Source organism: Temnothorax curvispinosus, unplaced genomic scaffold, assembly GCF_003070985.1.
Source record: "Temnothorax curvispinosus isolate PA1 unplaced genomic scaffold, ASM307098v1 QBEX01015206.1, whole genome shotgun sequence".
Classification (NCBI taxonomy): domain Eukaryota; kingdom Metazoa; phylum Arthropoda; class Insecta; order Hymenoptera; family Formicidae; genus Temnothorax; species Temnothorax curvispinosus.
This window is the reverse complement of record NW_020224986.1, coordinates 74,583-102,572: the sequence shown is the minus strand read 5'-3', so window position 1 is coordinate 102,572 and position 27,990 is coordinate 74,583. Positions and strand designations below refer to the sequence as shown.

Below are 27,990 nucleotides of genomic sequence, written 5' to 3'. Positions count from 1 at the left end.
AAAGAAATTTAAACACTCATTTCAAATATGCGTAAAATATTTGAAACATGTTAAACATAAAAGAATGATGATTGTTAGTATTTTATTTATAAGAAAAACTAATAAACTAATAAACGTATAATGTTTATTCGGACGATAGCCACACTTCTTCTGAATGAGAAAATGTTTTATTTTTGCGTTTCAGATATCTAGAACACCTAGAATCATTTACACCGTCCATATATACGTTTTTTCTTGCGAGTTCCTAGTGACTAGGATATAACATAAAAAAGAACATTTTTGTTACTTAAAAAATTAAAATATATTCTTAAAATAAGGTTAAAAGAACATGCAAAGTTTAATGTACTCGCTTTTTTTCGTTTTCCTACAAAAAATTCATAAAAAAGTAACTTTTTCTACGACTTAATTTTCTCACACCAGAATACTTCCTTAATTAAAATATTGTATAAAATTGTAAATATTATTTTGTGCTATATTATTTAGGAAAGTAAAAATTGATAACGGTTAAAAAGATCAAAACTTTTCTGTCTTTTTACTGATTTCCTTTCTGTATAATTTGCAAGTAGAGTTATAGAGCGATGTGTAACATCTGGTCTTACAGGATATTCTCTTATAGCTTACGACACTTGTACGACCTTATCAAGTTAGGTTTACCGTTACACGATTGCAATAGGCATAATTAACCTCTTGCATTCTACAATAAATATCAACATTTCGTTCCAACAACTCGATAATTAAATACAAACCTTTTATTTCCGAAAACACTGGATTTTATTATAATGCGTCGTTATATTTGAAGATTTAATAACATTTAAAAAAATACAATAAATTCTTAGAAATATCCATGTCGAACACTCGACATTCGAGTTGCTGGTATAAAATGTGATGGTCGAGTATAGCTCGACTTCCGACCGTTCCAACTTCCAAAGGGATAAATGGCAATTTTACGCGTCGTAAAATATCTATCGTTCGCGAAGCTATGAATTCTTTTTATCGATTCAGCTCGACATTTTGCATTGCTCATCGATCGTTGAATACTGCTAGAAATTGCCGCTTAAGGCCCGGTCTACAATCAGTCGTATGTTGGAGTCGGATGTCGCAACGTAGCCGATGGTTCAACGAGGAAAATTCGTTTCCAAAAAAGAAATTCTCTCATTGGACCATCGGCTACGTTGCGACATCCGACTCCGACATACGACTAATTGTAGACCGGGCCTAAGAACTAACGGTCGCCGTTAATCCGTGTTTCACCGAATATACGCCAAATACGATAACAAACTTCGCAGAATCGGTCATGTTGTGAGCGATATGCAAAAATTGATTTAATCGCGGAATTGATTATCATTTATCGCGTGTGTTCGTTCGACTTATGTACCTAATACCTATGTAAAATTATACGTGCGTAATATCCTTTCAGTAATTTAATACAGGTATAGGGTATAGTATAACTGAAAGAGATTAATGTTTCTTAAAATTCTCGCATCAAGTATTTTATTATGACAAAACGAGATTCTTGCATCTAATCGTAAGATTTTTTTTATATTTCATATTACTTTCCAAAATAATTTTAAAAATTGCTTATATATATATATATATTAAAAAGTTTCAAAAAAAAATTGTAAACTGTAATGAGATTTTATTTCATTTGCAATAAACAATAGTCGTCTTGTATAAAAAAAAACTTTAATTAAGCGGATTGACGTCATAAACATGCTTAAGTATTTCATTTAAATTCAGTGAAGCTATACATTTGGAGACCTACAAGAAGAACTATGTACCGTATATCACTTAGGTCTACGAACGTCAAATGAATAAATTAGAGAATCTGTTAGTATAATCGACTCATGTCAATACGACCGAATAAGTTGAATTGGCGGTAACTTTCGTTTGAACGGAAAATATCTAATAGCGTTTTTCATTGGCAGAACTGATGCGCACTCAGTGCACATTAAGGCCGTTGTACACTGATTTAATCTCTAATATTTAAAGTAAAATGCAAATATTTCGACTGATAAAATAGCCAGTACATATTTTACCAAATAGTGCAATAAAGAATATTGAGGATTTCATGATTTAACCCGTTTATATTAAAAATACACATTACGTTGATTTGTGTACAACGGCTTTAATGTGCACTGAGTGCGCACCAGTTCTGCCAAAGAAAAACGCTATAAGTATTCGTTTAGAATCAATTCAAAAATGTATGTAAAACGAAGAAACCGCGTTCATTTTGAGAAGTGCTGATTCACATTCTAATAAATTATGTCACAACTATAATCACGCCACATTACGGACTTTGACATTTGATTCTAAACTAAGGGCCGATATCACAGTTTCCGATTAACGTGATCCTCCGATTAAACTCACTCTGCATCTCTTTCTAACTGTCCCCCTTGAAAGAGACGAAGAGTGAGTAAGGACGTTCTCTCGTCCTTATACTAGAGAAAATCGATTTTCTTAGGGTTTTCTTGAAATTGTGAATATACGTTAATTTAGGTGTGTTTTATGCGTGGTATAAATTTCAATACCTCTTCCGGTATAAAAAATAAAGATACTGAGCCTCAAAGTTTCAAAAAAAAACTTTTTAATTTAATTTTTTTTAGTTTTGACATTTTTTCCTTATAGAACTCGACGAGAGGAGCAACTTTGGTCCTCTTGGCCAACGTATCTCTTACCGGTTGGCCTGGAAAACCTTTTCATTAGTAAAAGTTGAAATTTTGAGGCTCAGTATCTTGATTTTTTATATCGGAAAAGGTACTGAAATTTATACCACGCATAAAGCACACCTAAATTAACGTATATTCCCAGTTTCAAGAAAATCCTAAGAAAATCGATATTCTCTATAGTATAAGGACGAGAGAACGTCCTTAATCGAAGACTGTGATATCGGCCCTTAGTTTAGAATCAAATGTCAAAGTCCGTTATGTGGCGTGATTATAGTTGTGACATAATTTATTAGAATGTGAATCAGCACTTCTCAAAATGAACGCGGTTTCTTCGTTTTACATACATTTTTGAATTGATTCTAAACGAATACTTAGATATTTTCCGTTCAAACGAAAGTTACCGCCAATTCAACTTATTCGGTCGTATTGACATAAGTCGATTATACTACCAGATTCTCTAATTTATTCATTTGACGTTCGTAGACCTAAATGATATACGGTACATAGTTCTTCTTGTAGGTCTCCAAATGTATAGCTTCACTGAATTTAAATGAAATACTTAAGCATGTTTATGACGTCAATCCGCTTAATTAAAGTTTTTTTTTATACAAGACGACTATTGTCTATTGCAAATGAAATAAAATCTAATTACAGTTTATAAATTTTTTCTTGAACACTTTTTAATATATATATATATAAGCAATTTTTAAAATTATTTCGAAAAGTAATATAAAATATAAAAAAAATCTTACGATTAGATGCAAGAATCTCGTTTTGTCATTTAATGAAATACTTGATACGAGAATTTTAAGAAACATTAATCTCTTTCAGTTATACTATACCTGTATTCACGTTAATCGGAGACTGTGATATCGGTCCTAACTCTAGAATAGCCTCGCAATAAAAATGAGTAAAAAATAGGAAAATTAGAAAAAATAATTCGATAAACTCGTCTTACAATTAAATACTGTAGAAGATTATGACAGGTTAAAGGTAGTTTGTAAAATATATACAAAATAAAATTTAATGGAAAGTACAAGATGTAAAATATCAATTTATATGAAGTAAAGATTTATGAAAAATTGACAAAAAAAGAAAAGAAGTGAGAATAAGTAAGAACAAGTGCTTCTTTTGTATTATTTCGTGAGAACTTCTATAAAATATTAAACTTATTCAGTATCTTCTTTTGCCTAATTTTTTCAAAAAATATTCTTAAAGAAAATATTATATTGCATATATATTGTATATATTTTATATCATATTATATATATTTATAATATATTATAATTTTAATTTATATGTTTTTTAAAATAATTTCCCTGAAAGTAATAATATACAAACTGTTTAGTGCGGATATCTTTTTCTCTCTCTTTTATTTCAAATTCATATCGATACAAGATAGATGTGGTTTTTTGTAATCATCATGTAATATATGACACGTTTCGTGACATATCTTTTCTTAATTCTTTCATATCTTCTTAATAACTTTGATATAAAAAAAGATCAAAGGCGTTTTTTTGGCCATTACCGTGACCTATCTTTTTTTTGAGGTGATAACATTTTTAATCATTTCCGCGTGACACCGATAACATGTTCGCATTCGCGTAACTGTACCGCGATATGTGTACGCAATATTGACTACGCGGGCCCAGATATAATTAGCATGCACGCCTTTAAATATTATATCCACGCCAATCGGTCAAGTCCGGAAGTGTGGGAGATATATAACTACATACACACATTCATATAATCATATATACAATTCATAGAATAATCAACGTACAAATACATTGCATTAGCAAAAATATAACTTCTTCAATGACGTCAGTTGTAATTTTTCAAGCAAATTAAATCTTTTAAATTGCATTAAAAGTTAGTTTTGTATTTTGCAACATTATCTCTGTTGCTTCAAATTATTCACGATAATGGACGCAGAAATTAAGTGTTAAAAATTTTTCCGAAGTAGAACATGATATTATAGAAAGTTGACCTAGATGTTGACCTGATTATAGGAAATACGTCTCGATCGAATTACAATATTGATAAATATGTACGTTTCGTTAATAAATACGTAATGTACGTTGATTATTGCGAGTGATATAGCAATAGACATTCGATTGAGCAAATTCCATTTGCGTTCGCAGACAATAATTAAGTCCACGAGTCGGCATATTTTTAACCGAATTCCATTGTCCTTGTTATTCCAATATCACCGTGTTGGAAAATACAACAATAAAACATTTCAATCGCGACCAGGATACATGTTTATGAAAAGTTTCATTGTCCGATAATCGCGTATATATATTATCAGAACGTGTCATTCATGCACGCCACATAATCTAGATATCAAATGAGTATAAATTAAAAAGATAGTAAATGAATAAATTGAGAGATAGAAAAAAAGTTAATGATGGAAAGAAATATTTATTTGGCGCTTCAGAACAGTGACTTATTGGTGTTTTATCTCGAAGTGCTTTTAGCACTCGGCAAGTTTGTTTCTTTTCGATAGGATATTATTTTAACTCGGGAGATCGCGATTTCCCTCGAAGTAATCCTTCGGAACCGCAGGCTGTTGCCTGATCGAGCCAACGGCAGTTATTGTGACCATGTCGAAACAAAAGGCGGAGGAGGAATAATTGAAGGCAATTCCCTGTTGATCGCCGCGCGGGAAGACAATCGCGGTCGAATCGCCGCGATTACGGATTTATAAAAGGAGTAATCTCGTCGACTCCGTTCAACGCGAACGATCGTGGATCGTGAATTTTGACGAAAACTGTTACTCCAATATTTATTAACGGATATAAAATGAATTATTTTTGAGCGTGAACAAATTTGAGATATCTAATTCAATTTTATTTAAAAGATCTCGTATATTGCAATTACTTTTACTTAATTCATATTTAATCTTGAATTATTAATATAACATGTTTGTGTACGTGGAAGTTTCTATTTATAGGAATTTCGTCGTGTGTAGTTACAATAAACCCCCTATTGTGTTAATTCCTCTATAGCGATAAAACCGGTGTTAGAGAAATAACGTAAGAGAAACAAACCTCGTAGAATATCCACGTGGAAAAGAGGGTCTGTAGGAAGTTATACGTTATAAGGACCCCCCGAAGATCGAAAGGCTTTCTATTTTCCATCAGTTTCGGTCCCAGAATCTTGCTAAAGTAAGCGTACGACAGGCATATCGCCACGGTTGGGAAGGGACTGCTCATCATCACCCAATCGTTCACCCTGGAATCTGGAAACAGAGAGAACGTATAACATTAGAAAAGCAAGAAACTGTTTAATCACATACGAAAAGAAGTCGCGGAAAGTTTGCGCGTGAAGTCATTTGAGAAAGGAAGCAGATGAGATTTTAGGGAAAGCCGGCGCAAGAACAAAGCGAAACTTCCGCTCCTCGCGGAGTATCGACGTTTCGTAATAATGTACAGTAGACCTCCGTGTAACACGAGGGATGCGTTCCGTGTTATATATATATATATATATATATATATATATATATATATATATATATATGAGTTACATAGATTATACATACACAGAGAAAATTTTATATTAAATTTTACTATGCTGTCGCACCAACTGCGGACCATCAAAACGCACAAGTTTAAATGCTATAGTCTTATAGTAAAATTACTATGTCCATAGCATTTCATGCTACGATCATAGCATTCAATGCTATAATTATAGCATTAAATGCTATGATCGTAGCACTAAATGCTATGGACATAGTAATTTTACTATATATAAGATTATAGCATTTAAACTTGTGCGTCTTGATGGTCCGCAGCTAGTGCGACACCATAGTAATATTTACTATAAAATTTTCTCCGTGTATGTAGATCATGTATGCATGTGGAAACATTTATAAAAGATGTAAGTTTATAAAAAAAAAAAAATGTTAAAAATAAATATTAAAGGTGTAACAGTAAAATATTTCTTATTTCACTTTGAAACAAACGAATATTAAAAATTTTCCGTCGTGTTATATGAAGGGGAGTCTACTGTATATCATATACATTGGAAAGTAGAGCATGCGATGACAATTTAAAAGTTGTCTCCGCATTATGCAATGTTTCGCCGCGACACGCACCTGTAACGGGGTCAAAATTCGTAACTGGCGACAGGAAGTACCGTTGCGGACGAGAATTTATTACACCATTGTCGACAAGTGCGCGTTCGAATCTGCCGATGTTGTAACGCAGGGTATCAACTACGAGGGAAATTTAGCAGAAATGTCAGATCGGTTGTCCTACCAGTTTCGCGCGCGTCTTCTTTCAGAATCAAAATATTTCTAAATCGCGCGCCTGTGAAAGAGAATTATTATCCCGAGCGATGATTTTCATGCAGTAACACGTTCGGTCTTCCGAGCAGCTTAGAAAGTAGCCATCGTCATTTTTCTATCCACCCTCGACGACGAGGAAGCAGAAAAAGGCGCGAGTGCGTGCACGAGGCGCGAATGAGTGAGCAGTCGCCTTCCGCTAAATTGCCCTCGCACTCGTGCGACCCGACGGATACGAGACTGATACGTGGAACAATTTTCTCTCTCTCTCTCTCTCTCTCTCTTCTCTCCCTTTCTCTCTGCTTTTTTTCAACATTCTTCAGCTTGAGCTCTTGGTCAATACACAATTGATTGACGACTCGATTATACACGCTGACGATGCGACGCGGCTTATCGTCGATATTATGCTTCGGTTTTAACAGTTCACGCTGTTGATAATTAACGAGCCAATTTGATCGTTTAATTTACGATTACGAGGCGTTGACTCGGCGTTGACGGTTTCAAAACATCCAAGCGCGTTGAATCTTGACTTAAAAGATTTATGTATTCGGCGCGAGACACTGTCGCGTCTCTTGACATCGATATTGACGTAGGAAAGTCAGATACACACGGAAGTTTTGCTCCACTAATCGATTAGGAAAAAAAGCGACGCGAGAGCGATGCGGTGTCCCAATAACAAGCGCACGCCGCCGGTTGGTATCGGAAAGGAAAGTATGGGTGCAAGCAGGCGAGTTACGAAGCACGCAACCTGTAATGACAAAGCGAAGCGCTTAGGCGACGGTGAATATTGCATCGAATTTCGTCTATCCGCGTCTATTCGGCCGTTACGTAATACCCTTCGCGGAGGACTTTGACGAAATCAACAATGCGGCAAAAGGGCGGCCCGTCGTCGCAACGACCGAGCAACGGCAGGCGCCTCCGCGTCTGTACGGCCTACGGTATTAGCGGGAAAATACGAGTCGCCAACCGATACCCGCGACGTCGACGCCACTTCGTCGGAGTTACTTACAGCTGTTTTTCCGCGTGACACGAAAGCCTTTTCTCCTTCCCTCCGCATTAATAATGAGGAAAAAAAGAAGGAAAAAAATATTATATCGGTCGCCACACTAGCGGATTACTGTTTTCATCGATTTCAAGACGCGTCGCGTCGCGGCGAAATGTCGGACGACGGTGCAATTTTCTTGCTCTCGTCACGCCCCAATTAAAGATAACGCCGATCTTACCCCGTCAACGCCGTATTGACGCCACAGACGAACGTCCATTATTTACGTTAGCTCTCTTTCAATTCCTCTGGAATAGGCGTATACCAGGGATGCCCCGGCAATTGGCTCCGGCAAACGTGTGTGGTTTATTGCGTGATTCAAGATCGATCTTTTAATTATCTTCCATAATTCTATTTTAGTCACGCTAATAAACATATAAAAAAGTTTGTCATAACTGTCATAAGATAACCTTTCGTGTTTAACCGTTTTTTGCTACGAAGCATTTTATTTTTACTGATTTCTCTCTTCTTTAACAATTTGCTCGCGAGGACCCGGATATTCGAAATAATTTAGAATATAAATTGCAAATCATATCTCGTAAAAGTCTTTTTAATCGTTTGTGAATTTTTGGTCGGCTAATTTGAATAAATTTTTTCTTTCTAAGTATACTGGAAGATATATTATAATTCACCGGCGATTTTAGGGTATGACGTCTAACTGGGAGACACGAGTCAAATTCACGTCCGGATCAAAACAATTTTTTTAAATAAGTTCTTGATCTTTTAAACGCTCATTTTGATGAACTTAAAAAAAATATTTTAAAAAATATTTTAAATTTCTTTACATTGGTTTTTAGTCGAAGGTATAAAGATATTATAACAATTTTGGGGGAATTTTTCAAAGCTATTAACATACTGAAAAACGCCTGGGACACGAAAGTGCATAGTTGAAGGGATTAAGTGGCGGAAAATTTAGCGTTAGATAATCGCAATAATCATAAATACGAATTAAAAGTCATCTGCCTTCCTAAAGATATAAAATAACGTACATGAAATTACGTACAGCGGCAATTACCTAATAGAGCTTAAAGTGACATAAATTTACTTCAGCGGCTGTAAATATGTCCAGTTATTAGCAATAAAAATAATTTATTCTCAAAATTAAACTGCAAAGAGACAAACGGATAAGATATTCTATCAAAATTACTGGGAGTTTCGTTTTCGCTATCGTATCTCGCCATTGCACGCGAATATCGCGAAAGATGTCGAAACAGGAACTGCCGAGTGACTCGTATGGAAAACGGGGGTCAAGGATTCCCCGAATGGCTCTCGGAGAAATTAGAAACGGAACGCTTGCCGGCCGTTACGACACGATATTGACTCGCCCCACGCCGGAAGATTCCGAAGGGGGGGAGAGGAAGGGGGGCTGGAGGGAGGGAGGGTTCTCGTCGCCGTGAAAATACGCGCGGTAAACAGACTCTCGGAATCGTTGAAATTTCGGTTGTAATACGCGCGGGATTTCCGTCGAGAAGAGCTTCTCGTCGTCGTTCATCCGACCTCTCGAGCAAATTTGTACGGCCTCTCTCGTACACGGTCATCCGATCGGCGAGAAAACATCGGGGCGAGATGCGCGATCCCCTTTCTTCCTTGTCCGTCAACATATCGCGTACGCGAACGTTACGTCATCTAATTAAACATCCAATACTGGACCATTTAATAAGCCGCGTTACATAAATGTCCTTTACTTTATCTCTCCCCTATTACCATATTTGCGAAACTACTGGCTGTTACATAATGCCGGTAAGAAAAGAACGGCGCGCATAAACACATTTCACCGTGTGTTGATTACATTAATTCACGTGGCTCATTGACGCAATGTGTCAACATAGAATGTATTACTTGATGGGCTACTTTTCAATCTCGTGAATTTATCAAGTCTTGTCAAAAGTGGAACGAACATTTTTTACCGTCATTCGATTCTACAGCTCAAATAGCTTTTAGTGGCGTTACTTCCTTATGCCGAGATTAGAATTCGATGTGTCAAATGGCAACATTATCGCGATCGTCGTTCAGGGAAAATGTCATCAGAATTCGAGTATATACTGCGCATGAAAAAATGTCTATGCATCTCATGCATTAATTCCAGTTTTGTCAACGTTTCGCCGCCAACAATATCGATCACGACGTTGGTAATTTTCCATTTTTAATAATTTAGCAGCATTCTGCGAGATCTTCTGCAGAGAAACAATCCATTTTTACGGTCGCGTCTATTTGTCCGTGAAAGCCAATTTTCGAATGGTAACAGCGAACGAGTTTTCGAAACTTGTTTCGAGAGAACGTTTCGGAATGGTAACGCGTATTTGTAAAGCTCTATCCTAATGGTATAGGTCTATAGGTAAAGAATTGATATTCTACTCATTTAATTTTTTTCGTTAGTTTATGAATTCGTGAAAAAAACAAGCACATTCTACATTAGAATTTATGTATAGAATGGAATTATGTATAAAAAAGATATCGGGGGGATCTTGGATGCGGGAGTTAAAGTATGTTAGAATTGAAATATATCGGACTTACCGGACTGATTGTCCATAAGGTCCCTATAACTATGCACCAGGCTCGTCACTGCGCTCGTCATCTTGAACAGTATCTGAAAGTGAAGTATAATAAGAATTATTTTTTCGTATTTTGCTTTCGAGAGAGCAACGCTTTTTCACTGCAAATCCAAGTGTGTTATTTTAACTGAAGTTCTTCTTACACATTTCTTGCCGTTTTAAATCACGTCATTTGACACGGTTAAAATTTTTTTTTTAAATCACGTCATTTGAACGTATTAATTTTTCAATGTAATACGATTAAATGCGTTAATTTAACACGCAACAAAACATGTGTGTGAAACGAGCTTCAGTCAAATCTGTAATTTTTAAACGTTTATGTGTGTAGAAATAACACACTTGGATTTACAGTGTTCCAACGAAGTACGGTCAAGGATAACGCACTTAGAACGACACGTTTCAATATAATATATGTATATTAAAATCAGTATGATGCTAATGAAGTCAATTCTATCGTTTCCTTTGAACACATATTTGCAATATTCTCAATGCTTTCATTGACTAGAAAACGATGACTCTTTTATTTCTCTCTCGCGCGTGTTAGTAACGATTCTGAATGAAACCTATGAAGGTATACACAGTATACGTTGTGTTAAGTGAAATTCCCATAAAGGCGCGGAGGAAAGAGAAGTTTCGCTAAGAGCCATCGCTGAAAATTTCATAATTCAATGAAACCTTTAAGGTCGCATAGAAATATATTTCAATTATGACTAGCATTGATAGCGAACGAAAAAGAAGGGCTTTCCTTTGTCTATCGATGTTTTTGTTTGAATCATATATGATTCTGAAATAAACCGGAAAAATCAATCAATTCCAAAGAATACGTCCGCTTGTGACTTGTCTCTTATACTTTTGTGAATAACAAGTATAACTATCATCTGAGAATACTCCGTCAAGATTATAGCAATGCTCCAAAAATGTATAAAATGTATATAAATGTATACATGAGAACTAATTGTTTAACTTTTATAAAATGTTTTAAGAAACGGTCTCTTCTATAATACAATAATAAAGATACAGCGCAAAGCTATTACTTTTTCTTTTAAATTTCGTTTTACATCTACAGGATTTATCGACTATCCCGAGCTAATTTCCTTCCGAGCGAATTCACGTGCGATTTTCTTAATACGCTCACGCCTCGTCCCGATTTTGTGTGTCAAATATGCCGTCTGTTAGTAGGTCGAAGTAACGGTCACCCGTAGAATGTGCTCAAGCTAACATTTCGTCGAATATCTTCATTGAAACCGACGACCGCGATGACGTTTGCCATTGACACACTGAGCTCTAATCTCGGTGTAAGGAAGGTAGGCGTAGTCGAGCGCGACCGACTGTATATGTGGGCGTATTTATGCGCTCGATCGCGTTAAAGTGAATACGGACCTACGCGTGCGGTTACGTAGTTAATTCATATTTGATAAGTGCACTTAGTGCATGCGGGCACGATGATTGTTCAAGCGGTGTAAAGACGGCGCCGAGTTTGACTTCGCGCGCTGTGCCACGAATAAGAAATTATTCTTCTACGTTGAAATGTGATATGGTCATTATGTACCTTGTTTATTATCTGCCAATATTCTTTTAATGGAAACGTCAAGAAATTTGTTTATTGTATAACGTTTATAGGTTACGATTATGTAACCCAAAATGACGTGTAGATTCATCACGACTGCTTTCAATGATAGGATATTTTATTCCAATTAAAAGGGAGTTTTTGCAAATACTCCCTAATCTTTTTCGTAGCGATGGCATTTCTAGCCATTTTTCATGTCAACTCTTATTTGAACACCAACATATTTCAACATATCCGAGTAATTAATTATATTATTAGTATTACATTATAATTAGTTATATTACATCATTTTCAATGTTAAATATAAACATGTTAATTGATTTGCTCAATAAAAATCTCTCTCTCTCTCACACACACACACACACACATACACACACACACACCACACACACAAATGCCAATTTTGTCGCTTTAATAATTAATATAAAATAGCAGATTGTAAGTATGCAAGCGCAGTGTTCGTTTCTAAATGAGGTGATTAAGTAGACATTCAAATATAGTACAATATCTTATTAATTCTAACACTATTAAAAGGGCTATGCTAGATGAATGATATGATAAATTATTAGTAAAATCAGAAGTTTCAAAATACACAATTATTTTATTTATGTATACCTCCTATATTTCTTACATTCCGATAGTCCGGCAAATTCATTAATTCGGCACAACTTGATTTTTCTATAATAAATACATAAATAGTACAAAACAAATTACATTACATAAAATATTTAATAAAGCTTTCTTTTGATCCAAAAATTCGTATCAAGTTTTCTTTTGCACTCGATTTAATTTGCCATCGAATTAAAAAATCTGATCGTTATAGAACGCATCGTATGTGGTACGAATATTAACCGTATCAACACTTGTGAATGCCGTTATCAATCCTCTCTTCTTATCGGTGAAATTTTATATCAAAGAGACTTATGTTTAGTCGTCGTCATTATTGAATGTTTAAGAGAAGATATAATGCCGATAGCGACCAAAGCATTTGTCGGTGCAAAACGGGATTTAGCCGAGACTTATCGAGTCGCGTAAATTTCTCTCCCCCGCTTTCCCGACGTGGCGTAGCTTCCCCGGTCGATTATGCGTATTACGTAAAACAGACAGGTGAGCAGACGTCGGTGGCAGGCCTTCGAAACAAAAAGGAGAAAGAGAAAAAGGAGAGACGGAAAAGTGACACGAAGGAGGCTACCTTCGGTACCGCGAAGTGTGCCGCGAGAAAGTTACTAAATACACGATTACGGCGCGTCAAAAACAATTGCACCAGAGTTAGGCAGTTTAAAGGAGAGCGCGGAAGGGACGCATGTGTATGTGTGACGTATACCGCACGCGGTTTATAAAATTACGATATTTGACTTATGGAGAAAAAGAATTGTGTTGTATTTTTGCGCTAAAAGAGTAGGCACGGCATTTAAGCATTTTTTAGATAACCGGTACAAAACTCATTTCGTTATCGGCACGATTGTGGCACGGTCACGTGATGGTTTATCAGCGACGTAAAACCGGATTAATCAGTTTGACATTTTCTCTTCTAGAGGTGTGCGCTTAAGTGCGTTTCTAATAAATCAATCCTGCATTCGAATTGCAAATATTCCGTCTAATTACGATAACGGTGCGACATTCCTTTCTTAATGTTCATTTTTAATTCTTTCGCATTTGTATCTTTCATAGATATACGACGTTCTATATAAAACACTATTAATTGCATATCTTGTGCGAAATGCAAGGTCTCCACGTATCGTCTATCAATTTTATTATGACTTTTAGCAATTATTATTGCTATTTCAACAGGAAATCGTGTAATTTATGTCGCGCAATAATTTTTGTTGCCACACAGGTAGTTTTAGGATCAGTTTCTATTTCTTACCGCCGAGTTACATTATAAAATGTAATAATCATAAAAGAAAAATAAATTAGCAGTTCTTCTTATAGGTCAGGTATTTACCATAATTTTAAATAATTAAATAAATATACACGTGCCTTGATTTTATTTCCTTTCATTTAAATTAGCATTGCGTAATATTTATTCGATCGCAGTTAATCCTTTTAATGTTAAAGATTCCACATTTAAAATTACTATATATAAAAATGTTATCGTAATGATAACGTGAATGATATCCTTCAGATCCAATCGTGCAGTGCAAGCAAGTTATTACACATTTTGTTTATACACGAAACAATGCGTAATCGCACGCGTAACTTCTAACTAATCTCGCAATCAAACTGGCCTGTTTGGAGAAATTTTTAATTAAGCTGCCAATCTTTTCAGTTATATATTTTGATCAATTTGGAAATAAAGTTTTTTTCTAATGAAGCTGTTGAGACGTCAATAACATTTAAATTTATAGTCACTTACTTAGTCTCATCTTTAAGAAGAAGAAAAAAAAACAAAAAAAAAACATGTTACTCTATTCAATTTCGAACGAGCGTTAATTTAAAACAACGTTATAAAACATTTAACGTCGAATATTATGTATTCCGGAAATCATAAAAAAGCGCATTATATTAAATTTAAATTCTGCAAGCAAAAAAGCAATTTCAGATCTATTTTCAAGATTATTCTTAATAGAGATTCAAGGATGCCTTACGTAATTTTATCGTAATACCATATACCTATATGGAGTTAAATAGTCTACTCTTAGCATTTTCTGATTCTGACAGATTCGTATTGTTCGTAACACGGCTGATTACGTCGTCAAACAGCCGCTTGTTCATGATTCACATCGCGATGCATTATCGGTTAAATATCATCAATTAAATTATCGAATTTTCTATCGCGAATGCCATTCATGAATTACCGAATTACGTGTCGTTTAATAAAACTGAACAGAACTGTACGCGGTTAATCAAAATTTTGATACTAATTAACAGCGATATCTCGTTAATAGTCAGTTAAATCAATATTAATATTTGTAACATCTTATTATCGACAGTATTACAAAATCAAATTGTAAACTTTTTTATATAGTATTGCATCGCAAATAAAAAAAGTCATAAAAAGGTAATACAAATTTGTTACGCTTTAATACAATTCCAATGCAATGCAATAATTTGCATTTATGAGTGCAATATTAGATTTCTAACATTTAAACACGAAAAAATGTAAATTTGATATTTATAATTCTATGACTGATGTAGATATCCATGAGAGAATTATGGATTGAACAACAATTTTAATATCAAAATACGTATTAAATATTCAAATAAATAATAAAAAAAACATCCTTATACCATAATTAACTGATAAATTATAGATTACTATAAATCGATTAACTGCATAATTGAATGTAAGTATACGGCTTAACAGGTTTCGCGTGCGAAGTATGTGTTACAAGTTGCATTCCGTGAAAGGTAAACACAATGGAAATAGAAAAGTAGAGAAAACGTCAACATTTCTACAATTTGTAGCGCGAGTTCAATTGGAAAAAAAAACGGTAGCGTTTAATTTATAATTTTTAAATGAACGTAATTTCGCCGTTATTTATAGCGTTCTATGAGAGTAGAAAGTTGTATTCGCTCGCCGTCTTGCTGTAATACAGCCGATTATACGAACGACACGTAATAAAGATTAAATAATACCGGTCAACGTAATCATCGCTTTATCGTTTTTTATATCGCGGACGGAATGTTATTTTCGTACCGTAATTAAGAATAGCCACGTCTCTTGATTATAATGATTATCGCGAGTTCCTCGTACATCTTCGATTAATCGTAATGGAAGATACGTTATCGCGACAAATGACAACGCGAAGCAGTCACGTTTGGCTGCGACGATCAAGGCAGAAATCGCGGATAAAGGCGAGAAAAGCGATAATTTGATGCTTGAAATTGATTTATTATGAATACGTGTCAAACAGTAATAAGATATTCCTGTTGGCATTGAACGCACGAAGATTGGAAGATGTATAAGCTGCATGCTGCATATTAAGTCACGTTGCTCTTTCTTCCACGTTCTTTTTTCCCAACGTTTCATTGTTTTTACTTGAAACAGAATTGTGCTCAATGTCTAATCAATCGGTAATCGGTTCTAGCCAAAATACGTCATACGCAGGAATCGTTTGAAACTTGCGTACGTAATCGGCCATGCAAGTCGCACTTTCTCTTAATTCTTTCGTAAGCAAATTCTTCGAAAGAATGTCCTCGTTGCAATATTGATACAAGATATATGATGTTAGTAATCATACACAAAATACATGGTCATCAGGCTCTGATACATATACCGGGTATAATTATCAGACACTAATCGAAACTTTTGTATTTTAGGTCAATCGTGAAATTAAAAAATCCCGCTGCAGCGCTGTTATAAAGGGTCGAGACGCGAAGGATTAAACTTCATACCCTACGTAAGAATACAACGATCGAACGTAGGAACGAGGCTTTTATCGATAGCCCAACGTTGGCACGCGACTATGCGGTCAAAGCGCGTGTATTCTATATTTACACGGTGTACTTCGCGTTTTTTCTCTTTTTTTTTTTCGAATCGTGGCTCGAGACCGTTTCGATTAAACCGGCCAGCGCGGAGTGTATAATAGCTGCGGGCGTGCGAGGACTCGCGAGGCGATTCTATTTGATTTGCATAAATATTGAATTTACAAATAAAAAAACAGATATCCCGCGAAGTCGAAAAACAAAAAGCACTCGTCGCGTTTCCGATATATTCCGCGTCGTCTTTATTTATTTATTTATTTACTAATAGGCGCAACCAACATGCGATATCATCCAATCACTCGTGCAGACGCGCGATTGCTAATGATAGTCCGCAATATTTTGCTGACGGCATTTGAGTCAACACTACAAATAAACAAATTGCCGCAAATAGCATGCGTATTTTTACATATAGGCATGAGATGCATCTTAGCGATTTAATTAGCTTTCAAGCAGTTAATCAGAGAAATCTAAGAATACAGGTAACGGCTAAAATTCACGTAACACTTTTCTTGACATAAGCTTGATGCTATCGTAGGGAAAATATTCATTATTTCTTACTATGAAGGTGATTATTAAGGTTTCTTATTATGATTACCCTTTGTTACGATTCAGATTTTTTAATTACGGTTTCGACTATAATAAGAGGTCGATGTGAAGCGATAATTTTCATGTAACTTCATGAAAGACTATCGTACGTTACGATGCTGAAATCGAAAGTGGCATTAATCTCCAAAGTTTTATTAGAGTCGGCATCAAATCTTTCGTGTCTTTTTAAACTTCTTGCGGCGAATTCTGATAACTCTGAACGCGTTAAACTTTTGAACGTCCAAAACTAATAAAACATATAAAACATCCAACGTTTTCTCGAGTTTCATAACGCTTGAATATTTGAAGATAAAAATGTGGGAACATTTTTGTCGATTACATAAATATTCTAAAGCGAAAAAAAAGGAAGAGACAACTACAAATGTTTTGAGTTTATATACTTTATGCAAGGCATTGGACTAGTTAATATTTTTATAGGCGTTTAATTAGCACTAGATAGAATTACAAAGTGACAATACCCGCAACGACGATGTAACGTTATTGCCTTCGTAAAGTTTCAACCTCGCAGCCATTTGCAGCGTTTCAAATTACAAAGTTACTCTTCTGGCAATGCCGTGTCTGGTCGCGACATTTATTTGCTCCGAGCAACATTTTCGATGTTGGCGGGCATTATAACGTCGCGAAGGTTTCTACGCGCGATTCGAGGGGGGGCGTTAGAACGAACGTGGATCGTCTCGTACAATTTATTTTTCAATTGATAAAGAGCTCAATTTACAATTAGGGGTACAATTTACAATTAGGGGTACTCGGTAAAATTCCACGGAATGAAATTTTTTTCGGAGCGGAAGCCGAGGAGCGTCGCATACGATTCAACTATCAGTTATTGGCGCGCATAGAAATTAAGATACAAGAATGTTAAGACATCAACCAAGTTCACCGCGAGTTATGGGTATTGGTTATCAGCTAATATAACGTTTCAGCAGCGTGCCGTTTGAACGTAAGAGAGAAAGCGCCCGAATGAACCGCTCTCGAGCCGTCAGTATATAGCGAGGCTTGGCGATTACAACGAAAGTAAATTTTGCGTAAAGCGTATGATTACGGCGCGGCGCTTTATCGAAAACGCTGATTGAATCGTTAAGTACGTTGCGGCGGCTGATGAGAACACGCGTGGAAGAACGAACAAACGGAAGTTATTTTTTTCCCAAACGTTATTCAATCTTGTTTGTCTTATACCCTTGGTTGTTTTTCCCTGCTTATTTACGGCACGAAAAGTTTTTGCTACAATTTTCATCGCAAATAATGTGTAGTTTGCGAAATAAAATTATATTTTCTGACGCTCGTCCGTCATTATAGTAATCAATAGTAATTAAGGTTGGAATATATTAAACGGATCGCGCGTGCATTATTTATCGTTAAAAATCTCCGGCGTCGTTTTGCAGTTTAGTGATTTACTTATTCGTTGGACGCGAGCGCTGCTTTTAATTTTTTTTTCTACTTGACAGTACAGCGATTACTAACCTATTTACATTATTTGTTCAAGTAACGATAATTAAATTTACTATTATATGTATTTATTTCAGAAGTGGTGCCCGTATAGTGAATAAATACCTTATTTTTGTTACACAGAATACTACTCGCATAAAATTACATTTATTATGTATTACATTGTAGAAATTATTGATCTCCCGAGAATCATACGACTTTATATTTTTTTATAATATATCAGTATTAATGCACATACACACAATATAAATTTCTGATAAATAAATAAGTGAAAACACGACCGATATACGATATAATGTACAATCGATTTGGGAAAAACGTAATTTTTCTGTCAGGACTGGATCTTGGTAGTCTAATAATAATAATAATATTATTCGTGTGAATTTTATGTACAGTTCTTCGCCTTAGTTTTAGAGTAAACCACGCGCCGTTACTTACGGTCTTGAAATGTGATCTCTAATTGTCCAATTAAAGCTAGAACAATAATAGTAGTACAAATTCATGAATAATATCATTAGGCTACCAAGACCCAGTCGCGACCGTAAAATGGCATTCTTCCCTAATTGTTTAAATTTCTAAATTCCTTTTGCGAGACCATTTCATCGAGATCAGAGACGCAAGACTCAATAAATCGCGCTGGCACGAAAAGACGAAAAATTATCGAGGACACTCGAATGTTAATGAGCGAACAGTTATCTTCGAGCGAATGTCAAACCTCTTCCTCGTTCGCTTCGATCTTTCTCACATTCAAGGGTAACCAGATATCACACAAGAACAACGCGTCAAGTCTCGCGTATACTTGACATTCCGACGGTTCGCGAATTTGAAAGAATTTGGGTTAGAAAGTTATTTTGGGGGGTTACAAGCCCGGGGTATGCCGGTTGGAACGAGAAAAGAGCCGAATGAAACGCCGAGCGAATAACAAAACGCTCAAACCGGAGAGACCCGGCGCGGCGCGCCGATCCTCTCGAGGGACGGACGAAAACTCGCGCGCTCGCGGGGACGAGGCCGCCGCATTCCTCGCGCATTATCCTGGCCGAGCGACGTCGAGAAACGCGAGATACCGCGCGCCGATTTCCCTCGGTCGCGTCCTTCGTTCCGCGCGTTCCTGGCTCGCCCGATCGTCGCTCCGAGATTAGGTTTCCTCTCCGCGGGGCGGGCGCAGATCGATCGCAGGTGCGTCACTTAACCTCAAAGTAACCGCCGCGGCGGACGCCGGTACACGCGCCGCGGGCGCGCGTGCACGATCACGCGGCGCGCCCCGCCGGCCGTTAACGTGGCCGCGCGCGAATCGCCGTCAACGCGGGTTACACCCACCTGCTATTCCACGTCCCTTTTCTCCTCGCCGCCCCCGTGGGATGGTCCGCTCCGGTTACCGTCCGTCGTCGCCACCGAGCACCCTTCGTTCGCGAGCACCAGCGCGTAGCCGGCAGCAGCACGTCGGCGATTACGTGATCTCGCGGCAACGTTAACAGCAGCGATGGAGTAACGGCAACGGCGACGGCAACAGCAGCAGCAGCAGCGACAACACCCCGCGTTCGTCGTCGTTGTCTCTCCCTTTGTCACCTGACCGCGCACATAAACGCACGACACACCACCTTCCCTCGGAAAACTGTGAGCGCGGAGGCAACAACCTCGGCGCCGCTTCTCTTCTTCCGTGATCGTCGTCGCTTCCCCTCGGCGCCGGCGGTCGGTCGGTCGGTTTCTTCCCGCGCGGCCGCGACCTCGTGATGAAGTGTGCCGCGAGCGAGCGAGCGAGCGAACGAACGAACGGGTGAATGACGAGAAATTATGCCTCTCGCCGTTGCGGCTCGGTAAACTCGAGTAACGACTGCCCGCCGTCGGCCGCAAGTTTTCTTCGGCCGTCGAGCGGGCACGCGTCGTCGTCTTCCTCCTCTTCTACGTCGCCCGGCGGTGGATGCACGGAAAGGGGGAGGCGAAGCGGAAGAAGAGGGACGACGGAGATGGAGGAGAGAGAGACGCACACGCGAAGGCACGGAGGAGAGAGACGAACCAAGGCGAACCGGGTGAAAGAGAGAGAGAGAGAGAGAGAAAGGGAGAGGGACTGGACACTGGACACTCTCTGGGCTGGCGCCGCGCTGCTAAGATCACACACGCGGTCACGCTCGAGCGACGACCGTCCCCGCCTTTTAGCACCGACGCTGCCGCCGTCCGCTGCCGTGCCGTCCGTCCGTCCACTGCCGCCGACGAGTCTCTCGCCTATGCCGCTCGCTCGCTGCCTCGCTCGCCCGCCAGCCGCTGAACGTAGTCGATCGCCTCCCCCCCGACCGCGTCCTACCTATCCTATCGCCGCCACTAGTGCCACTACCGCCGTTGTCGTCTCTTCCGTCTCCCTTTGACACCGGCGCGATCCTACATCCTCTGCTTCGTTCTGCTCCGTTCTCCCTCGTGTTAACTCCGCCCGACGCCCGTGTTACCTGCGCGCACTTCTGCACCGACCGGCTCGTTCGTCTCTCCGTCTCCGTCTCTATCTCTCTCTCTCTCTCTCTTTCACCGGCGTGCACTCCCTTTTTTTCTCCTCTCTTTACGCGACGTTCGTTCGAAGAATCTTGTGTAGCTGTCCTTCTTTATTTAATCGCTAATCGCGCCGGATAGGTGATCGCGTAGACGGAAGTGACGGAAGCGACGGAACGGGCGAACACCACGGGCGCGGGAGCGGTTGTGACGGTCTCCGCGAGACCGGCGCCGGCGAGGCGCGTCGGAAATCTAGCGCCATCCCGCGGTACGACGTTCAACCGTAATTTTGCCCGTGGATTCGGCCGCTTCGCAGCATCCCGGGTGATGAACGCCAAGTGTGAAATTTGCCTAATCCAGGAGGCCGAAAGTATCTTCATTTGTATCTTGCAGTTAAGGCTCCTGTTCACTCACCACTACTATCTTAGATTGTGACGTCAGAACTGAGAAAATGTACGATAAAAATTCTCGCTAAATATATCCTAAGTGGAAACATGCTTCAATAAAAATCAACACTTACAAATCGATAGAATCGACTTGTAAAATATATACTGAAAACTATTTTTTTGTTTCGGGGAGGAATTAAATCATATTTATTTCTATATATCAAGGACGTTCTCTCGTCCTTATACTAGAGAAAATCGATTTTCTTAGGATTTTCTTGAAACTGTGAATATACGTTAATTTAAGTGTGCTTTATGCGTGGTATAAATTTCAGTAACTCTTCCGGTATAAAAAATAAAGATATTGAGCCTCAAAGTTTAAAAAAAAATTTAAATTTAATTGTTTTTAGATTTGGCATTTTTTCCTTATAGAACTCGACGAGAGGAGCAACTTTGATCCTCTTGGTCAACCTCGTATCTCTTACCGTTTGGCCTGGAAAACCTTTTCATTAGTAAAATTTGAAACTTTGAGGCTCAGTATCTTTATTTTTTATACCGGAAGAGGTACTGAAATTTATACCACGCATAAAGCACACCTAAATTAACGTATATTCACAGTTTCAAGAAAATCCTAAGAAAATTGATTTAATTTGACAGCTGTCATTAGCTGTGAACATAGCTTATTTACTTATTTTATTTTTGGTTACGCATAGTTTATTTTCACACAAATATAGTTATTTATTAATTAACGAAACAAAAATTTTCAATATATATATAGTTTACAAGTCAATTGTGAAAAATATCGAACGTCTGCAGGTCTTTAACTTCTCTATGTTCCGTCGTATGAAGAACGTTTGACAATACATACTTCTGTTTATGCGTCACACGCACAGACACACACATTGTAACATTCTCCTATATACTACATTACGTTATAATCACATTATTATAATTTATTTTGCAACTCTGCACAGAAGGCATGTTATGAAAAACTAATTAGCAAACGGGATATACCGATATGTTTGTGCAACGAGCGCGAAACCATTTTTTTTTCTTTCTCTCGTTCAATTATTGCATCATATAAAATGCGTTCTACAGAAACCTACTTTCTTTTTATCGTGTCGGTCTATTACCATACACTTATATATCGTCAAGCTAGATGTCTTGATTTATTTGAAAGTTTAGGTCAGGATCTCAGTATATTTCAGGATTGCAAATTTTTGTCTTATTGTTAGAAAAATACAAAATAAGAGAAGTAAAGGCTATAAAGGTCAGACGCAGATCTCCGTGCGCGTAATATCAGAAATAATGATTTATTGGTCGTTGTGATTTACATCGATCCGCACGTTTCGGCTCAACTTTGAGCTATCCTCAGCGGTATAAATTAAAATAATATATTAAACGTTTTCCGTACCATATGATATTATACCGCTGAGGATGGCTCAAAGTTGAGCCGAAATGTACGGATCGATGTAAATCACAACGACCAATAAATCAGTTATTTCTGATATTAATCACGGAGATCTGCGTTTGACTCTTATAGTCTTTACTTCCGCTTATTTTAATTTCTTTTTTTTAATTTCGTCCTCATACTATTTTGAAAAATACAAAATTTGATAAATCTAAAAATAAATCCAGCATGTACAATGTACATATAATGCTCTAATATTATAGTCTCTCATTTCTAATAAATATATTTTCTAATAAATATATCTTCCTCTTTTAAATTATTTATATAGTATATAAATTTACAATCGGCGTTATATATAAAACTTTCCTTTTCTCTCCGCAAAAATATTCCGTTGTCGTGCATATCTCATCTAGCATGACATATATAATTTTACACCCATGGGATATAATTAAATTTATATTATTCATAAGCGATAAGGAAGAAATATATGAGCAAAAATTTAAAATTTTAATCTCATTTTGTATTAAAATAAATGATGATTTATGTGTAACTTAAAAATCAAAACCGGACATGATTAATGAAACCAATCAGTGTACTTGTGCGCATGCATACGTAATTACGGACCTTGAGTGATCAAGATTTTATGAATGTTTAATTTTAATCACTCGCAATTTGTAATAAGTAACTTCAATATTTTTATACGAGAATTTACGACTGTAATTTAGAATGCGCAGAATTAAAACAGTTTTTAATATTTTATGCCTAATGGGCAAAAGTCGAGAGTCGAAAAAATTCATTTATTCAACATGAGGTTGGCTGTAAAGTTCTCAGGGTTAACTCGCGAATTTGTCTTCGTAACACCGTGACTTCTCTTCTATCGGCGAGAAGTGCGCAAGTTCGCCGGCCTCAAGTTCGCCGCGGGATCGCGTCAGAGAGGAAAGTGAGTAAATGGACCGGAATGAGAGCGATTCCGGTTATCTTCGGAAAGAGAGAGAGAGAAAGAGAGAAAAAAGCGTAGTCGCTGTTCTACGTAACAATTCCCCCAAAGTTACGCAAGTCACGATGCCGGTCAGGCATGTTGGCATATATCGACGACGGTTACAACGGCGGCGGTCAGCGAAAGCGATCTACTCTGCTGGTCCTCTTCGAGAGCTGCTGGGCCGCGGGATGCTGGCCGTTCGCGCGTTATTCCGACGGAAATCGATTTTCCCCACGGCCTTAGAACGGCGATTCTTCATCCCGACCCTCGTATCTCGAGTGATTAGGAAATTCCATCCGCGGCCAGCGGATCCCCTTCCGTCCCAACAAACGTATTCTTGCATGTAAACATTTCTCCTTGTTTCATTTTCTGCTCTCTTTCTCTCATGACGAACGATTCGATATTTTCTAACATACGCAAGTGTCTCTTTCCGATTTTGACAAGTTCTAGATATCTCGAGATATATAGTACGACCAGTGAAAACAATTGTATTTTTTACAAATCTTTTCTCGCATAAGATAAACCTCTTCAGAGAGATCGACTTTTATATTTCTAAGCGAGTCAACATCAGAGCGAAACACTCGAGTAGGTACCTTACCGTGCAAGATCTAGTTCACGCCGATTCAAGAAACAATGCCGTATGTTACGTTTCAAATTAAGCCTGTTCTGTATATCTATATACGAACGCGACGTGATTGCACGGCGCTCAACAAATCCCATCTCAAATCCCTTTTCTCGCGCTCCCGTTCTGAAATATTTCGAAGCACTTTGCCGATTTGACGCACGTTCCCTTCGTGACCGGCCTGTCTCGGGCAATATCGCGTTACTGGCTCGTAGATTTGGCAGTGCGAGGTGACGTTACCCGGGATCTTGCTTACTATGAAAATTAACGTGTACGACGTACGCGCGTCGTTTTCCGTTGAATTTTGTTTTCGTGCCGATATGCTGCGATGGAAGATGACGGGATCGTCGCGACGGACGTGGACAATACGCGGCATTCTTAGCTGTCAATATTTTCGATGACATCATGAATAATGAAATTTTCAATAATTTCAAGGAACAGCGACGCTTTTGTTTGCACGAAACGTCACCGCGTCCACGTGTTTACAATGATCAATGTGAGATATATTCATAAAGGCTCGACCATCTTTACACATGCTAAAACGCGCGTTCGTACACCTGCATTCCTTAGAATCGCATTAATGATATTGACAATCTACTTACGCAGATGACGTTGCATATTTTACATTTCTTTGCATTTTTCCGAAAATTTGCCGAAGTGGTCCACTTTAATGATCAGAATTTCCTGGTAGTCAAAACACAGACGTACATACATATAAAACATATACACATAATATAATCTAACTATATATTTTCTCTCTTTCTTTCTCTCTCTCATTTCTTAATTAGAGAAGACAGAAAAATTATTAATTTATAATTAATAATTAAAAAAAAATTTTATATTGGATATTATCAGACAGAATAAACACGCTCGAAAATGTGAAGCGTTTGTCATATTTTGGCAAATATCATCTCTTGTAGATTTTCGTTAAACAGCTTGTAAAAACTAATGCTCTTCTCCACAAAGAGAAAACTTTTCAATATTATTTCTGTGTGTTTTTTTTTTAAATCCTGATACGATATAGAGTGTACAAATGATTTATTAGCATTTATTTTAGTTATAGATGATTTATTTGCAATTGTTTCTTAATTACTTTATTGTTTTAGTTATTTCTAAGTATTTTATTTTAATGAAAAAAATTAAACAAGAAATAATTGTTGTTCTCTATAATATTATTTTTATTTTTTTCCGTTTTCATATTTTTCTTGTCTTGATATTTAAATCGAGTTTTTCCTTGATATTTGAATCATTGATCGGACTACGATCTGTTTAACTACACACAACTTACAATTAGTGGATATTTAGCTTCAATCATGACTATAAAAACTGCTGATCGCTGTCAGTGAGACTACGCATTCATTTTATTTCTCGTACATGATAACTCGCCGATGTTCGATTGCAATAACTCTTGAAGTCATAACGCTAATTTTTTTTTTAAATATTTATCCATTTGCTATGTAATCAGTGTATTTTTCATTGAAAGATGCAATCTGCTCTTGGAATTTATTCCAGACGTTACTAATGCGCAGGTAGATAAATGCAAATTTCTCTACGCACATCGACATGCGATACAGAAGAAGTGTGAAAAGCTACTAGAGTGTTTTAATCATATTCTACAATCTCACACTTTATGTCGTCACAATATCATCATTCACATTGAATGCTTATCTGGATATAAAACTAAGTGTTTGGTTGTTACACAGAAAAAAAAGAAGTGTTAAATCAAAACTCACTCAAATTAACGCATTTATTATTTCGTACATATGCAACAATTGTCTTACAAAAGTTCCAACTTTTTATTTCAACATTTTTTCTTAGTTGAAATATGTAAAGTGACTTTATTCAAGCAAGTTTTCTTCGTTTAACGCAATATAATCTCATTTCAAGAGTTTCACGCTGAAACTCTAAAGATGTTTTTAAAACAAGAATATTCTTCTTATTTCTGTGTACCAGCATTATTTTGCGATGTTTATTTTTAATATAATTCTTTTACAGTTATGGCAAATGGATTCTGATTATTTAAAGAAATAGAAAAGATGGATGAGTTGGACAAATCGGGTATTGCGTTAAAGTCCGTAGATAATTTTTAGATAAGCTAATATTTGTTATTGCTAGAAACCAATAATGCCATTTATTTTTGTGCTTTATATAATAAATTTTATCAATATTTAAAGAATATTATAATATTAATATATTACATTCAGATATTTAACATCACATTGAATATATCACATTACATTGAATATTAATTGATATTCAAATATCAATTAAAATATTAATTTGTCAAGACTAAATTTTTATAAAAATGTAAAAATAAAAATGTTATATCAAAATTTTCAAAAAAATTGTTACGGTGGTTTAAGATTTTTCGCATAGTATCTTTATAAAATTCTACTGATGAGAGAGATTAAAGAATAGACCGTTTTGTAAAAATTTTAAAACATCAATATTAATAAAGTGCGCGAGTTTGATGACTTGGCGTGTACAGTTACTTTCCAATTAAATATGTCCAAGATGAAAAGAAGATATTTTTTTATTTATGAGTTTACACGATGAGCCTTTACATAACATTTGCGTTTTTATTAACGTTAACTTAGTGCTTGTGAATGTTGTTTACTGAGCAAATGTTTGAAAAATATGCACGTACCCTGAATTCTAAGAAACTTTGAATATTTATTTATATCTTTTTTGTAATAAACGAACATGATGAGAATTACTACTTTTGTATTTTATGTATTTTATGTAAGATTAATAGAAAATGTAAGACTTATAGAAAATCACAATTGTGGTTTTATGGATTATGACATCACAAGCTTCATCATATTGACGACAAACGTTTGCTCTATATGTTAAATAATTTGTTTAACGTTGTAAGAAAAAATATAATTAAATCGCTTTAAAATATAATATTTCTCGCACACACACCTGCAATAAATAAAAAGTATCCTTTTGGACATATTTTATTTAAAGTAAGTAGAAAATTACTTCCTGCAAAGATAGTATAGGACATCACTTTTTCAAATATATACATAAAGAAGTTTAAATTTAATTGTTTCAATTTTTTTATCATATTTATAAAACGAACTAGGAAAATAGTTTTGTGTTTAAGAAAATCTCGTTATATGTGCTCTATATTTAAACACGTTGAGAGATCTTGCTTCTATAAACTGCTCAGCGATATACCGTACAGTGCGGTAGCGGTACTTCTTAACTCGGTTAAAATCTTGACATTACCTAGTTTTAGACTATTAAATCTTTTTTTAATAAAACATATAAGTACGCAGTTTTAGAAATCGTTCTTTATCTGTTTAAATGTTTTTGAATTAGAAACGCGTTCGAGAAAAATATTAGAATTTTCAGCGATTGGACATATGCAAATATTTTTAAAAGATATAAAAGTATTATATATATATAATATGCATATATGCAAATTGCGAATACATGCAGATTTACATTTACAAAAAATTAAAAATGTTAAAACAAACAAATATATATATATATATATATATATATATATATATATATATA

The 27,990-nt window shown here is 36.5% G+C and overlaps 1 protein-coding gene across 1 annotated transcript in view; it reads right to left on the bottom strand.

Moving 5' to 3' along the window:
* The window catches only part of LOC112465451 (elongation of very long chain fatty acids protein AAEL008004-like), a 28,126-nt gene extending 6,865 nt beyond the window's left edge, over positions 1-21,261 (bottom strand). Inside the window, exons 1-3 of the mRNA XM_025033001.1 lie at positions 19,910-21,261; positions 10,511-10,583; positions 5,720-5,910 (exon numbers count right to left, since the gene is read on the bottom strand). Of these exons, the coding sequence (XP_024888769.1) occupies positions 5,720-5,910; positions 10,511-10,571 (252 nt within the window). The 5' untranslated portion in view covers positions 10,572-10,583; positions 19,910-21,261. The remainder of the gene's footprint in view (positions 1-5,719; positions 5,911-10,510; positions 10,584-19,909) is intronic.
* Positions 21,262-27,990: the final 6,729 nt, after the last annotated feature.